This window comes from Heteronotia binoei, chromosome 10 (genome assembly GCF_032191835.1).
Source record: "Heteronotia binoei isolate CCM8104 ecotype False Entrance Well chromosome 10, APGP_CSIRO_Hbin_v1, whole genome shotgun sequence".
NCBI lineage: Eukaryota > Metazoa > Chordata > Lepidosauria > Squamata > Gekkonidae > Heteronotia > Heteronotia binoei.
In genome coordinates this window covers 94,729,490-94,742,888 of record NC_083232.1, presented here as the reverse complement: position 1 = coordinate 94,742,888, position 13,399 = coordinate 94,729,490, and the positions used below count along the sequence as shown (strand labels likewise).

At 46.6% G+C, this 13,399-nt stretch overlaps 1 protein-coding gene across 1 annotated transcript in view; it reads left to right on the top strand.

Annotated features, from left to right (window-relative positions):
• Positions 1-13,399, top strand: part of INVS (inversin) — a 131,819-nt gene that overhangs the window by 79,611 nt on the left and 38,809 nt on the right. Inside the window, exons 10-11 of the mRNA XM_060247789.1 lie at positions 788-1,017; positions 2,267-2,373. Coding sequence (XP_060103772.1) covers positions 788-1,017; positions 2,267-2,373 — 337 coding nt within the window. The remainder of the gene's footprint in view (positions 1-787; positions 1,018-2,266; positions 2,374-13,399) is intronic.

Genomic DNA, 13,399 nt, shown 5'->3' with positions numbered 1-13,399 from the left:
ACTTTAGGTCCCTCAGATAGCAAACAAAACATTAAAAAAAGATGAAAAACATACATACAAAAAGATTAAACACACACACAAAACTTTTAAAATAGAAGCATTGTGTAGCAGATACAGTGTTGGACTGGGATCTGGGAGGAAGGAGGAAATGTCCCTTGTGCAAGCACCAGTCGTTTCCGACTCTGGGGTGACGCTGCTTTCACAATATTTTCACGGCAGACTTTTTACGGGGTGGTTTGTCGTTGCCTTCCCCAGTCATCTACACTTTCCCCCCAGCAAGCTGGGGTCTCATTTTACCGACCTTGGAAGGATGGAAGGCTGAGTCAACCTGGAGCTGGCTACCTGAAAACCCAGCTTCCTCTGGGGATCGAACTCAGGTCGTGAGCAGAGCTTAGGACTGTAGTACTGCAGCTTTACCACTCTGCGCCACGGGACTCTTTGGGATCTGGGAGACCCAAGTTCAAATCCCCAGTTGTGCCACAGAAGCTTACTGGGTGTCCTTGGGCCAGTCACACTCTCTTGGCCTTACAGGGCTGTTGTGAGGATACAGTGGAGGAGAGGAGAATGAGGTAAGCCAGCCTGGGTCTAGGCGATGAGTATTGGTTCACCGAAACAACTGTTCTAGCATTTCATGTTTAATATATTTATATGGAAGCAGCCCAGCTGCACGCATTTTTTAAAAAGTCCTCCATTCACATTCGATGTGTTTCATTTTGCTGTTGTTTAGAGGGAAGGTATCAAACACCTTCCATACTGTGTTCTGATAAGTCTTCTTTTGCTATTGCAGGAGGAGCCAGAGTGGATCTGGTGGACCAAGATGGTCATTCTCCCTTACACTGGGCGGCTCTAGGAGGGAACCCAGACGTTTGCCAAATATTGATAGAAAACAAAATCAATCCTAACGTGCAGGATTATGCAGGCAGGACTCCCTTGCAGTGCGCTGCCTACGGGGGCTACATTAATTGCATGGTGGTGCTCCTAGAAAACAAGGCTGATCCAAACATTCAAGATAAAGAGGTACATTTCTTTCTTTGCCATTGCCTTCCCCAGTCATCTATACTTTCCCCCCAGCAAGCTGGGTACTCATTTTACTGACATCAGAAGGATGGAAGGCTGAGTCAATCTTGAGCTGGCCACCTGAACCCACCTTCCACCGGGATCAAACTCAGGTCATGAGCAGAGCTTAGAACTTCAGTACTGCAGCTTTACCACTCTGCGCCACGGGGCTCTTAATGGAGGAAATAATACTGCCCTATCTTATAGGGTTGTTGTGAGGATTACAGCTTGATGTCTCAAACCGTCCTTGGTCCAATATGAGTAAGCATGGAAGCACAATGAAGAAGCCATGGAAAATGACACCTTGAAGAGGGTCAGAGAGGAACTGCTATAATTTGGTACTCAAACATCAGGAAAATCTCTGTGGGAAAAGCCCCCAAATCATATACAGCCAGCTCTCTCTAGCTTCTAAAACTTCTGCAGGCATTTCTTATACATTTTCAGCTCTATCTTGGCAGGCAATTGACTTTTTAAAAAATAAGATTCTCAGAAACTGTCTTTTCATGACGCACACAGAGGCCTGGCAACAAGCAATATTTGAAGACAATATCAAAAAATCTGATTGTCTTCCATCGCCAAAGACTGTTCACAAACATGCTGGGGCAGGGTGCTTTGTAAAGCTTGCACAGCTGAGTCTTAGGTAGTTTCTTGGACCAGGTAAATTGAATTTGAGACTGTGGCTGGAACAAAGAGCAAAAAAGTGGTATTTGTCTATGTTGTCCACAAAACTTTCCTCTGTTCTACAGAAATTCTGACAATCCTAAAATCATTCTAGAAAGTGATATGGATGAATGAATAGTAGCAGTTTGTTTTTCATCCATATTAACAGTTGGTTTCCATGTACAGTGTTAAGGGGAGAAACAGTAGGAAAGGGGTAATGGATTCCTTGTAAAGCGTTGTTGTACATGTTGGTGCAATAGTAGTGGAAACGTTAAGAGCTCATTAGCCTATTTAGTTACGATGTTTTTAACATTATGTGAAACACAGATATTATCATCCATAGCATCTTCGTGTTTTCTGCCTATTTAAAGACTGTGAAGCCAGAACCTTGACGCATCCTTTCCATCTCTGCATTAATGGTGAAAAGACAAATTTGCCATTTGCAGTCTGAGCATCAATTGTAGTCCTAGCATACAAATGGTCTGTCTTCATGTTAGCTTTTAAAGGTGCGAGTACTCAATTCCCTTCTGGTCTGCCTTGCTGATTCTAGGGAAGGACTGCTCTACATTGGCTATGTAACAATGGCTACCTTGATGCTATAAAGCTACTCCTGGGGTTTGGTGCCTTTCCCAATCACATGGAGAACAACGAAGAAAGGTATTATTTTTCATATATTTTCTCTACTGTTCTGACATGACTTTCTCGGAATAGATTGTTAATATGAGTGCAAGTAACAGAACGACCAGGAGACCAAGCAATGAATCACACTATCTCTGAACTGAATCCTGCCTCTGCTATGAACCATGTTTGTGGATTAAAGAACATAAGAGCCCTGCTGGATCAGACCAATGGCCAATCTAGTCCAGCCTCCTGTCTCACACAATGACCAACCAGTTCCTCTGGTTGGCCAACAACCGGGCATAGAGGCTGACACCTTCCCCTGATATTGCTTTCTGGCTCTGGGATTCAGAGGCTTAGTGCCTCTGAAGGTGGAGGTTCCCTTCAGTCAACATTGGTAGGTTTATCTTCCATTAATCTATCTAGTAGCCACTGATAGGTTTATCTTCCTTTTAATCTGTCTAATCCCCTTTCTCAGGCTTAACCCCTTTCCCTTCTGTAATATCATGGTAATGATACTTACCTCACAAGACTGTTGTAAGGTTGACAAGAAAATTACAGGTTGACGTACTTTGGATATTCAGAAGCATTGTGCAAACGGCTAGTGTTATGACAGCCTGTGTGGTGTACCATCTTGGAGACCCATGTTCAGATTCGCACTTTGCCATGGAAACTTGATGAATCACCTTGAGCTGTTCACACACACTCAACCTAACCTACCTTGCAAGGCTGCTGGGCTGATAAAGTGGATGAGAATGAAGGTCATGGCTCGGTGGTAGAGCACCTGAGCGGCATGCAGAAGGTCCCAGGTTCAACCCCCCACCCACCCTCTGCCATCTCCAGTTGAAAGGAATCAGACATTAAGTGATGTGAAAGACCCCTGCCTGAGACCCTGGAAAGCCGCTGCCAGTCAGAGTAGACAACACTGGCCTTGATGGACTGATGCTTTGATCCAGTATAAGGCAGCTTCATGTGTGATGTAAGCCATTTTGAGCCCATTGAGGAGAAAGGCAGGGTAGGGTATGAAAGAAGTTAATAAATAATAAATAATATTGTCAGCTGTAATCAGTCTGGTACACAATATATGATGTGCAGAAGTGGAATCAGTGCTATCTTGGAGTAAAAGACTGTGTGTGTTATGTTGAGATATTAATTTTTACATGCACACAACCGTACTCTATTCCTCCTCTTTTCGTTGTAACAAAATTCATATGTAGGTTTAGTTTTATATGCTTTGAATAATCTCTTCTGAAATACATCCAAAGGCTGTGTAAACCAGCATTCAAAAAGGACCGTGGAATGTCTCTGAGCAGAATTGGTCCTTTGGGTAGGTAGACCCTGATGGTTTAATACAAATTGCTTTCCAAGGCTGCTTTCACCAATGACACTTCAGTGCTGAATTAGGGAAATCAACATTTTTGTCTTACCTAAGCTTGGCTGGAGCTTAATTTTTGAAGTCAGGTCCCAGTTTCTGTAATTAAATTCTGCTTCCTTATCTCTTCTGTCCTGTCACTGTGATGCTCTGCAGCTGTTCTGAGTACTGTCTGACATAATAACACATTGTAGCATGCAGGACACAGTCTTTCTCTTCTTAATGATAACTGGAGTTTTAGTGTTTCTTAGGGACATGATTAAGGATGTGGGAAAGAAAAATTGGACTCTAAGCATGATAACAGTTAACCAGAATGAAGGCTGGTGATATCTTATGTCTTATTTTCTTGCCAGCTTCAGTATTTGACATTGCAGTCATCAAGTCCGTCCAGTCCTCATGAACAACAACCTGGGTAGAGTGGTCAGAATAAGTGCCTTGACATCAGGAGCAGGCCCATAGCCAGAAAATTTCAGTAGGGGGGGGGGCACGGGAAAAAAATTTGGATGGAGGGCCCCCTCCTCTGGCGGCCCCCACTCTCTCCGTCGCCACTTTTCTCCCCCTGGCTCTGGAGACCCCCTCCACATGGCACCTCTCCCTCCCACCACTTACTCACACATCAACCAGGTGAAATATTAAAGAGCTGGCTCCTGGGGCTCTTGCAAGGCGGCCCCCCTGTGCCGGTCACATGATCGGCAGAAAAAGCCGCTCTGAAGCCAGCTTTCCAGAGCGATCAGCAAGTTCAGCGCTGGCCCCATGGTGGGCACAGCCACAAAATGGCTGTCGCAGAAGGTGGAGCCGCCCACAAAATGGCTGCCACAGCTTACTTTCAGTCAAGCAGTGAAGACTTTGTGCTGTATTGGCAGCTGCTGCCGAAGCAGCATTTTTAAAAAAATCAGAGCCAGTCGAACTTTCAACAGCCAATCAGAAGTCTTGCTGGGCAAAAGCCCAACCTTTTGGTGTAGTGGTTAAGTATAGTTTGGTGTAGTGGTTAAGTGCACAGATTATTATCTGGGAGAACTGGGTTTGATTCACCATGTCACGAGCTGGGGCTGAGTCAGGCAAAGTCCAGGGGCGGTCCAGGGTCTGCAACTGGTGAGCAAGGTGGGTCCAAGGCGCCAAAACAGAATCGTAATCCAGGTATCACAGGTCAGAGGTTCCGAAGCCGAAGTCAGGGGGTCCAGAGGTCCAAGCCAAAGTCAGGAATCCAAAAGCCAAAGTCAAGAGCCGGAGTGGATGCTAGGATGTCAGGTATGTGACTAGTTGCTTCCACAAAGCCTGCTCCCAAAGCCCACAGCTATATAGCCCTCTGCTGCCTGTTGCTCATTTGGGCTAATTGCTGTCTCAGAGCAGCAGCCAGGATCCTGCCGAAACTTAAGCATCCTCACACTTAGAAGGGCCAGAATCCTTTCAACACTCAGGGCTCAGGGAGCGTCTTGCTTGTGAGCGTGCCGCCCTCCTCCGATCCTGAGGTCCCGACGAAGGCGGTCATGCACACGAGCCACCCGAGAGGGCGAGGCAGGGGGGCTTGGATCTTCAGCAGGAGGCAGGGGCACTGGTGCAGGTGGCAGGGGCACAGTTCCTTCTGCAGGCTCGGCTTCTTCTGCAGGGTCCCCAGCACCCATGATACACCACTCCTCCATGCGCACCTGCTGATGTGATATTTAGTCAGTCACAAGTTCTCGCAGAGCTATTCCTCTCAAGAGCAGTTTCAGTTAGAGATCTCTCAGCTCCACCTGCCTCACAGGGTGTATGTTGTGGAGAGGGGAAGGGGAAGGAAATTGTAAGCCGCTCTGAGATCCCTTTGGGTAGTGAAGGGTGGAGTACAAATCCTTCTCCTCCTCCTCTTCTTTCTTCTCCTCCTCCTTCCCCATCCCCTCCCCTTCCTCCTTCTCCCCACCTTGTTTTATATGGCATTTATTTATTTAAATTTTTAAGGCCGCCTTTCCACCTTATCAGGGCCCACAAGACACACATAAGAACATTAAAACACTTGAAAACAACATTCTAAAATTTTGAATAATTCAATAAAAAGCAAATAATAAAAGAACCAAGGAGGCGGGCCAATAATGGTTATTAGAATTATGCCAAACAAAAGAAAAAAGTCTTCACCCACTGGCAGAAGACACCAATGGAGGGAGACAGACAGATCTAGTTCCAAAGGTTTCATCTCCCCACCCATCTAACCTCAGACGGCAGAGGCAACCAAGGCAAGGCTTCTGAAGATGGACTGAGTAGGTTCATATTGGAGAAACCACTGGTATCTGCTGAATGTTTGCTAAAGTTTAGAAAATGATTTTAGATGAATATGTTAAGAAATTGTACTGGCCATATACTAAAACTTCATCACCAGGCCTTTACCGAATGATCATCCAAAAATTAAGTGCCAACATTTTAAAACAGTTGTTATATTCAGGGGGGGTGGGGGCTTCTACTTGTCTTTTACAACACCGCCTTCCTTTTCAGGGGCAGTCATACTCATAACCCTCTCTCTGCCCACTCTGTAATGTTGCATGTCTTCTTTGTGGGGGGGTGGGGGTGGAATTGCTAACCACTACCTGCTGTGTCACTCTGTTTGCCTTCTTGGGGAGCAAAGACCTCCCTCTGCCTGTTCTGCCATGCAAAATATACCTACGAAACTGGAACTCTGCTGGGCCACAAACTCAAAGAATTTCATCCAAACTGGATGGGGAAAAAGCTATAGTGAGAAGTCTGTTTCCTGTGGAAATCAAACCAAAAAATCTAAAAATGAATGCAAAAAAAAAAACCAAATGAAAAGAAATCTAAAAATGAAAATCAAATGATCACTTTTACCTATAGGGTTGCTAATCTTTAGCTGCAGTCTGGGGATACCCTGGAATTACACCTCATTGCCAGACTACAAAGATCAAATCCCCTAGAGGAAATGGCTGCTTGGAGTGTGGACTCTATGGTATTACTCCCTGCTGATGTTCCTCCTCTCCCCAAATCCCACCTTTCCCAGGCTGTGCCCCTAAATCTCCAGGAATTTCCCAACTTGGAGTTAGTAACCCTACCAGTCAATCATAACTGTGATGTCTTATATGAAACAACCAGGAATACAGCAGTGCTTTTAATATGCCTAGACTCAGTGTAACTTGACTCATTATATTCAGTAATTGTGTTTCACACGTAATTCCTATTTCTCTTCCTTCCTTTGCTGATTCCTTCCATTTTTTTGTGTTGGTCTCTTCCTCTTAGCAACTGGACTTTTCGTTAGGTCTCTTTTCAAATCCTTGTGGCGCAGAGTGTTAAAGCTGCAGTACTGCAGTCCTAAACTCCGCTCACGACCTGAGTTCGATCCCCGGCAGAAGCTGGGTTTTCAGGTAGCCGACTTGAGGTTAACTCAGCCTTCCATCCTTCCGAGGTTGGTAAAATGAGTACCCAGCTTGCTGGGGGGAAAGTGTAGATGACTTGGGAAGGCAATGGCAAACCACCCTGTAAAAAAGTCTGCCATGAAAACGTTGTGAAAGCAACGTCACCCCAGAGTCGGAAATGCTTGCACAGGGGACCTTTCCGTTCCTTTTTCCTTTTCATCTACAGTCTTAATCAGTTTTCACCATTTTTAAAAGGCTGTTCTAATGATTTGCAATAAAAACCAGAAATAATATTTAATATTACTGTATTAACAGAATGCTCATCGGTTCCCTAACAGATGGTCCTGATCTTGACTTTAAATTTGCTCGAATAGTAGCTTGTGGTATCTTGTTTTGATAGAGCTACTATATTCATACCTCCCAAGTACAGCTAACAAACGTGATTCACAAGTACAGCACAAGGTAGTGTGTATGGAAACCTTGGTTGAGAGGAAGGGATCTCTTTTGTCCTTCTGATACATAAAATACAGGAGTCTTGGTGACATTCCTCTACTTTTGATCTTCCAGGAGATTGTGGACCCTTCCAGTTTGGTGTAGTGGTTAAGTGCGCAGAATCTGGGAGAACCGGGTTTGATTCCCTACTCCTCCACTTGTACCTGCTAGAAAGGCCTTGGGTCAGCCATAGCTCTCGCAGGAGTTGTCCTTGAAAGGGCAGCTACTATGAGAACCCTCTCAGCCGCACCCACCTCACAGGGTGTCTGTTGTGGGGGGAGAAGATATAGGAGATTGTAAGCCGCTCTGAGTTTCTGTTTCAGAGAGAAAGGCGGAGTATAAATCTGCAAATCTTCATCGTGGTCTCTGTGCAGTCCCACACATTGGGTCTTGCCGCAGGCAACGGATTCATACCTCGGAGTCTCCAATAGCTCGCCTAGAGTGTTTTTTGGTGCGCTTTCCGCTCGCCCTGGGGAGCAGGCATCGACTGTGCATGCCTGGAGCAAGCAGGAGGTGCCATTCCCACTCAGTTTCTTCCTTTCCGCCGCCCGGACAACACCTACCTTGCTGCGTTCCTCTCTCCTCAGCTTGTCTTCTCCTCAGCTCGTCTTCTCCTGTTTGGTATCATATTCTCCTTTTTCTCTTACCTTTCTTCTATCATTTTTCGTCCTTATAAAAAAATTTTTTAAAAAAAGCCCTTGTTTCTGCGCTTTCCTTTTCCTATTTTTCTCCCCTCCTTCCCCTCCCTTGTCTGGAGCGTATGGAAGGGAAAATTACTTTCAAAAAGTGTCTGAGGTGTGGATCTAAAATCCCTACTTCAGACGGACATTCATCCTGTCTTTTCTGCTTGGGTGAACGTCATCGGGTAGATACTTGCCCTCATTGCGCCAGCTTTGGTAAACAAGCGCGAAAAAACTGAGCGGCCAGACTTCAAAGTTTCCTGCTCAAAAAATCTCTTCGGGCTATGCCCAGCTCTAATTCGCCGCCTCCCCCACACCGAGTGGGAGATTCGGCTGTGTTGGCTGCTCCTCAACTTCACAAGAAGCATAAGTCCGACAAGAGACCATCCAAGCACTCCGACACCGGCCACAAGGCTTCGAAGAAGTCTCGCCATACCGATTCGTCTGCCTCGGCCTCGAAGAAATCCCGCGATCTGACAAGGTCGACTTCGACAACTTCCCCGAGGGCCACCACTTTGACTGCTGTAGCGACATCGATGGCGTCGGTTTCCACACACTCAGCTCTGATCCAACCTCTTGTTCCACCAGAGCTTTTGGCACCTTCCAACGTCATCTCCGATATGCCTCATCTCACTCCTCACTCCCCAGCTGCAGTCGAGGTTATACCGGTTCGACCTCACTCGCCCTCGGTCCATAGCGTGGTGCCGTTCGACATCCACGAACCCAACCCCCGTTCAGATCCGACTTTCTCTCAGGAGCATCCCCGGTCTTTGCTACAGGCTGGATCCTTTCGAGACATCGGAGTTTCTCCTCTCTACAGAGAGTCGTCGACACAGGTTTCCACCCAGCATGTCTGATCCCGCTCACTGGTTTGACATCGTGATTTCCATTCATGCTCTCCAGTCTACCGTGAATACCAGGACTATTACCAGAGGGGTCGATATGAATATTCCTCACTCTCCAGATCACCATCTCCCAGACATCACCGGGTGTACCATTGCTACTCCCGTTCCCCCTCGGATGAAGGTTTCCGTCGCTCTCGGTACCATGAATTTGAGGTCACATCCCACAGCCGTAATGTATCAACACCTTGAATCCATGACTTCGAATCTCCTCGGTACCATGAGCCTTCTCGAACCCGAGACCCGGAGTATCTCTCTTCTCGAGACCGTGAAGCCCTTCAAGTCCGTGAACCTCCTCGGTACCGAGAACCTTTTATACCCCGCACAGCTTCCGCCACATCTGCTGCTCTGGCCACGACTTCTACATCGGCCATGACTTCGACTGCCTTACAAGAAAAGTCTAAATCTTCCGAGGAACGTGCATCCACATCTGCACCTACCAAGCCTCTGATCTCTCCTGAAACCGAGGAATCCCAATCCGATGGGGACAGCTCAGTGTCAAGCATGCAATTTTCAAAGTAACCAGTCCTTGAGTTGAAACAAAGTATGGTTTATTGATAATCCATGTGGCTCTATTGAGCTAGGTATTAGAACTGATACAAAGTAACAGTAGAATGCATGTTCTCTAAACATTGTTCTCTAAACATTGCTACAAACTCTAAACAATCCTGCATTCATGTGTGAAAGTTCACACAGTAACTTCCTTATCTCCCGTGGTTATTCTTCCTGGGTCCAGGACTGGCCTGGGAAACTGTCCCTGGAGGCTTTATCTTCAAAGAGCAAATTCCTGCATTTGTTAGTAAAAGCGAAAGAGGCGCAAAAGGGGTGTTTGCTACTTTCCTACTTTGATGTGCCCAAGCTTAATTCAGGGTTAGGAGTATCTTTAAAACATGGCAGTTATATTCAGTCAAAAATAGACAGTCAGAGAAAGATTAAACAATGCTTGACACTCAGGCTCTTCTGATTCCGAAGATCCTCTTGACTCTCCTGCCTCGGATTCCACGCAGCCAGCCCGTCTTTCTCCATCAGACGGTTCGAAGGCCTACCTTAACCTGATTACTACCATGGCTGAAGCCTTGAATGTTACTCTTCCTTCTGACTCACCCAAGGTTTCTGACATAGTCCACGATCTAGTTCAGGCAGATTTCCCAGCGGGGTCTCTCCTACCTGTGTTGCCAGTGCACTTGGAAGGTCTGCGTGAGGCCTGGGACAAACCTGCTTCGATTCCACCTACTTCGAAGCGCTTTGACTCCCTGTACAGAGTACATGCTCCTGAGTCTAAATTTTTAGCCTCCCATCCTGCTCCAAACTCCATAATCGTGCACTCAGCGACTAAAGCAAAACTATCCAGACACCCTACTCCTCCCGATCGTGAGGGCCAGAAGTTGGGCACCTTGGCTCGCAAGATTTACAACCTTGCCTCTACTAATTCCAAGCTTAATAATTACTTGGCTTATTTTGCGGCATATACATTTAATCTCGCCAACCAGTTTACTCTTCTCATTCCTTCTCTGCCTGAGACTTCTCAGAGAGCTGCATCTAATTTAGTCTCTGAGCTATCACGAGTCTCGAAACAGCAGATTAACATCATCAGACATGCCGTTTCCTGCTCATCTAGAGTGTTTGCTTCATCGGTGGCATTGCGTCGACACGCCTGGCTGGGGTCAACCAACCTGCAACCCGATATTAAACAAAAAATCAAAGACCTTTTGATGGTCTTGGCCTCTTGCATGCATCCACTGATGAAGTCCTCACTTCGGTAGATGACGGCCGCAAGAGAATGAAGCACCTTGGAGTCTCTCAGTCAGCCTGCCAGAAGTTCAATCGACCTAAGCTCTGGAGACCATCTTTTCAGAGGCGTCAACGCTCTCCTAAGCAATCCGATTACTGGAAGAGGAACCCCCCTCCCAACAAAAGCAATGCTTCCAACAGAGGCCACGCTCTCAGCAGACAAAGAAGTCTTCTCAGCCAGCCAAGCAGTCTCTTTGACTCCCCTCTGCATCTCACTCAACAGCTGAACCCCTGCTATCAAACACGTCTTCTCCCATTCTATCCAACCTGGAGCTCAATCATCACAAACTCTTGGGTGCTCACCATAATCTGCCTAGGTTACGCAATCGAGTTCATTTTGCCACCTCACCACCACTACTTCACTGTTACTCCACCCTCCCCTCAACTCAAACAAGAGATTCTGGACTTGCTCAAAAAAAATGTCATAGAACATGTTCCTCCTCATCATCGGGGGAACAAAGTGGTCCTGAGAGCGGATCCTGCTTTCTTACCCAAGGTTGTATCAAAATTTCATCTTTCAACTTCTACTTCGTTGCCCACGTTTTTTCCTAATCCTAAAGACTCTGGACAAAGAGCTCTACACACTGTTGATGTCAGAAGAGCTTTGTCCTTTTACCTCTCTCGTACACAACCGTTCCGTAAGGACCCTAACTTATTTGTGGCCTACGGCAATCCTCAAAGAGGACACAAAATTTTTACCCAGAGACACTCTAAGTGGGTATCCATCGCAATCCGGTTGTGTTACGAAGTTGCTAAGCAACCTTTACCTTAAGGCTCACTTGACTAGAACAGTCTTGACTTCTTCGGCCTTCCTGGAGGGTGTCTCCTTAGAGGACGTCTGTGCTGTTGCATCATGGTTCTCGCCTTCCACGTTCGTCTCGCACTATGCTTTGGATGTTCGTGCCAGACGGGACGCCTCCTTCGGCCAAGCGGTCCTCAGGTCCATCTTCCACTGAAATCACCCCAGGTGAGTGCAAGCATACATTGTAAGTATGGAAATGTCTTTTTGTTGCCAGCACCCACCTTCCTTTTGATGTTCAGCTTGCTAGTCACCCATGTGTGGGACTGCACAGAGACCACGATGAAGATAAACAGGTTGCTTACCTGTAACTGATGATCTTCGAGTGGTCATCTGTGCAGTCACACACGCCCACCTAGCCTTCCCCTCTGCTGGCTTTTTCTGCCTTGGTTTTTACCTTTGTAGACTCTCAGTAGCGGCTGGAAGAAAATGAGTGGGAATGGCGCCTCCAGCTCGCTCCAGGCATGCGCAGTCGATGCCTGCTCCCCAGGGCAAGCGGAAAGTGCGCCAAAAAACGCTCTAGGTGAGCTATTGGAGACTCCAAGGTATGGATCCGTTGCCTGCGGCAAGACCCATGTGTGTGACTGCACAGATGACCACTCAAAGATCAACGGGGAGGGACGGTGGCTCAGTGGTAGAGCATCTGCTTGGGAAGCAGAAGGTCCCAGGTTCAATCCCTGGTATCTCCAAAAAAGGGTCCAGGCAAATAGGTATGAAAAACCTCAGCTTGAGACCCTGGAGAGCCGCTGCCAGTCTGAGAAGACAATACTGACTTTGATGGACCAAGGGTCTGATTCAGTATAAGGCAGCTTCATATGTTCATCAGTTACAGGTAAGCAACCTGTTTTCCTTCTTCTTCCCCAGTTCTGTGAGACAACACAACAGATCTATAAGCTTTGTTCTTAAATAAGTTTCCTGTAAACAGTAAAGATTGCATAGATGTAGTGTCTAAGTAGGTATGTAAAATTCAGCATAGGCCAAAATTCTTATGCCTTTAATACTTGCCTAGAAAGGGAACTTATAGCACATTTTAGAACTGAATCCCTGAAATAGAAATTAATTTGGTGACAGACCTTTCAGCATAGTGCCACTGAGCTAGGAGAAGCTGTATACATTGAAATTCTCTGTATACACTGAAATCTTGTTGCCACTGCTGTTCACTTACCCCTTCTGCTCCACTTTATTTCTACTTACCAGAGAAAGCAAGAACACGGCTACACCAGCTTCCTGCCTTCTTTCCTGGCTGTCTCAGGCAATGGCTGCCTTCTCCTGATCTTCTTTGTGGTTCCTGTGCAGTCATACACTTGGATTTGAGCCCTGGCTCCAATCCCATCTCAGAGAACTGCAGTAGCTAGCATCAGGGGGTTTTTTTGGTACGCTTTCCCCCCTGCTCTGGAGAGCACAGCTGCTGAGCATGCCTGGAGCTGAGAAAACAGCTCCCCCCCTCACTCAGTTTCTTCTTTATCACCGCCCTGTTCAGACCTTGTTGCGTCTTCTCCAGTTTGTTGACCTGAGCATTCCCAAAACTCATCAGCTTTCTTCAGCTTTCTTCTCCTCTTTCTTTGTCATCGTCCAATGCTTGTGGCTTTATGCCCTTGGTGTCTGTGCATGGAGGGATGCTCCCTTCGCCAGTTGGTCTGAAGTCAGTCTTCCATTGACATCTACATGTGGCTGGTGACCCTGTAAGGTAATATACT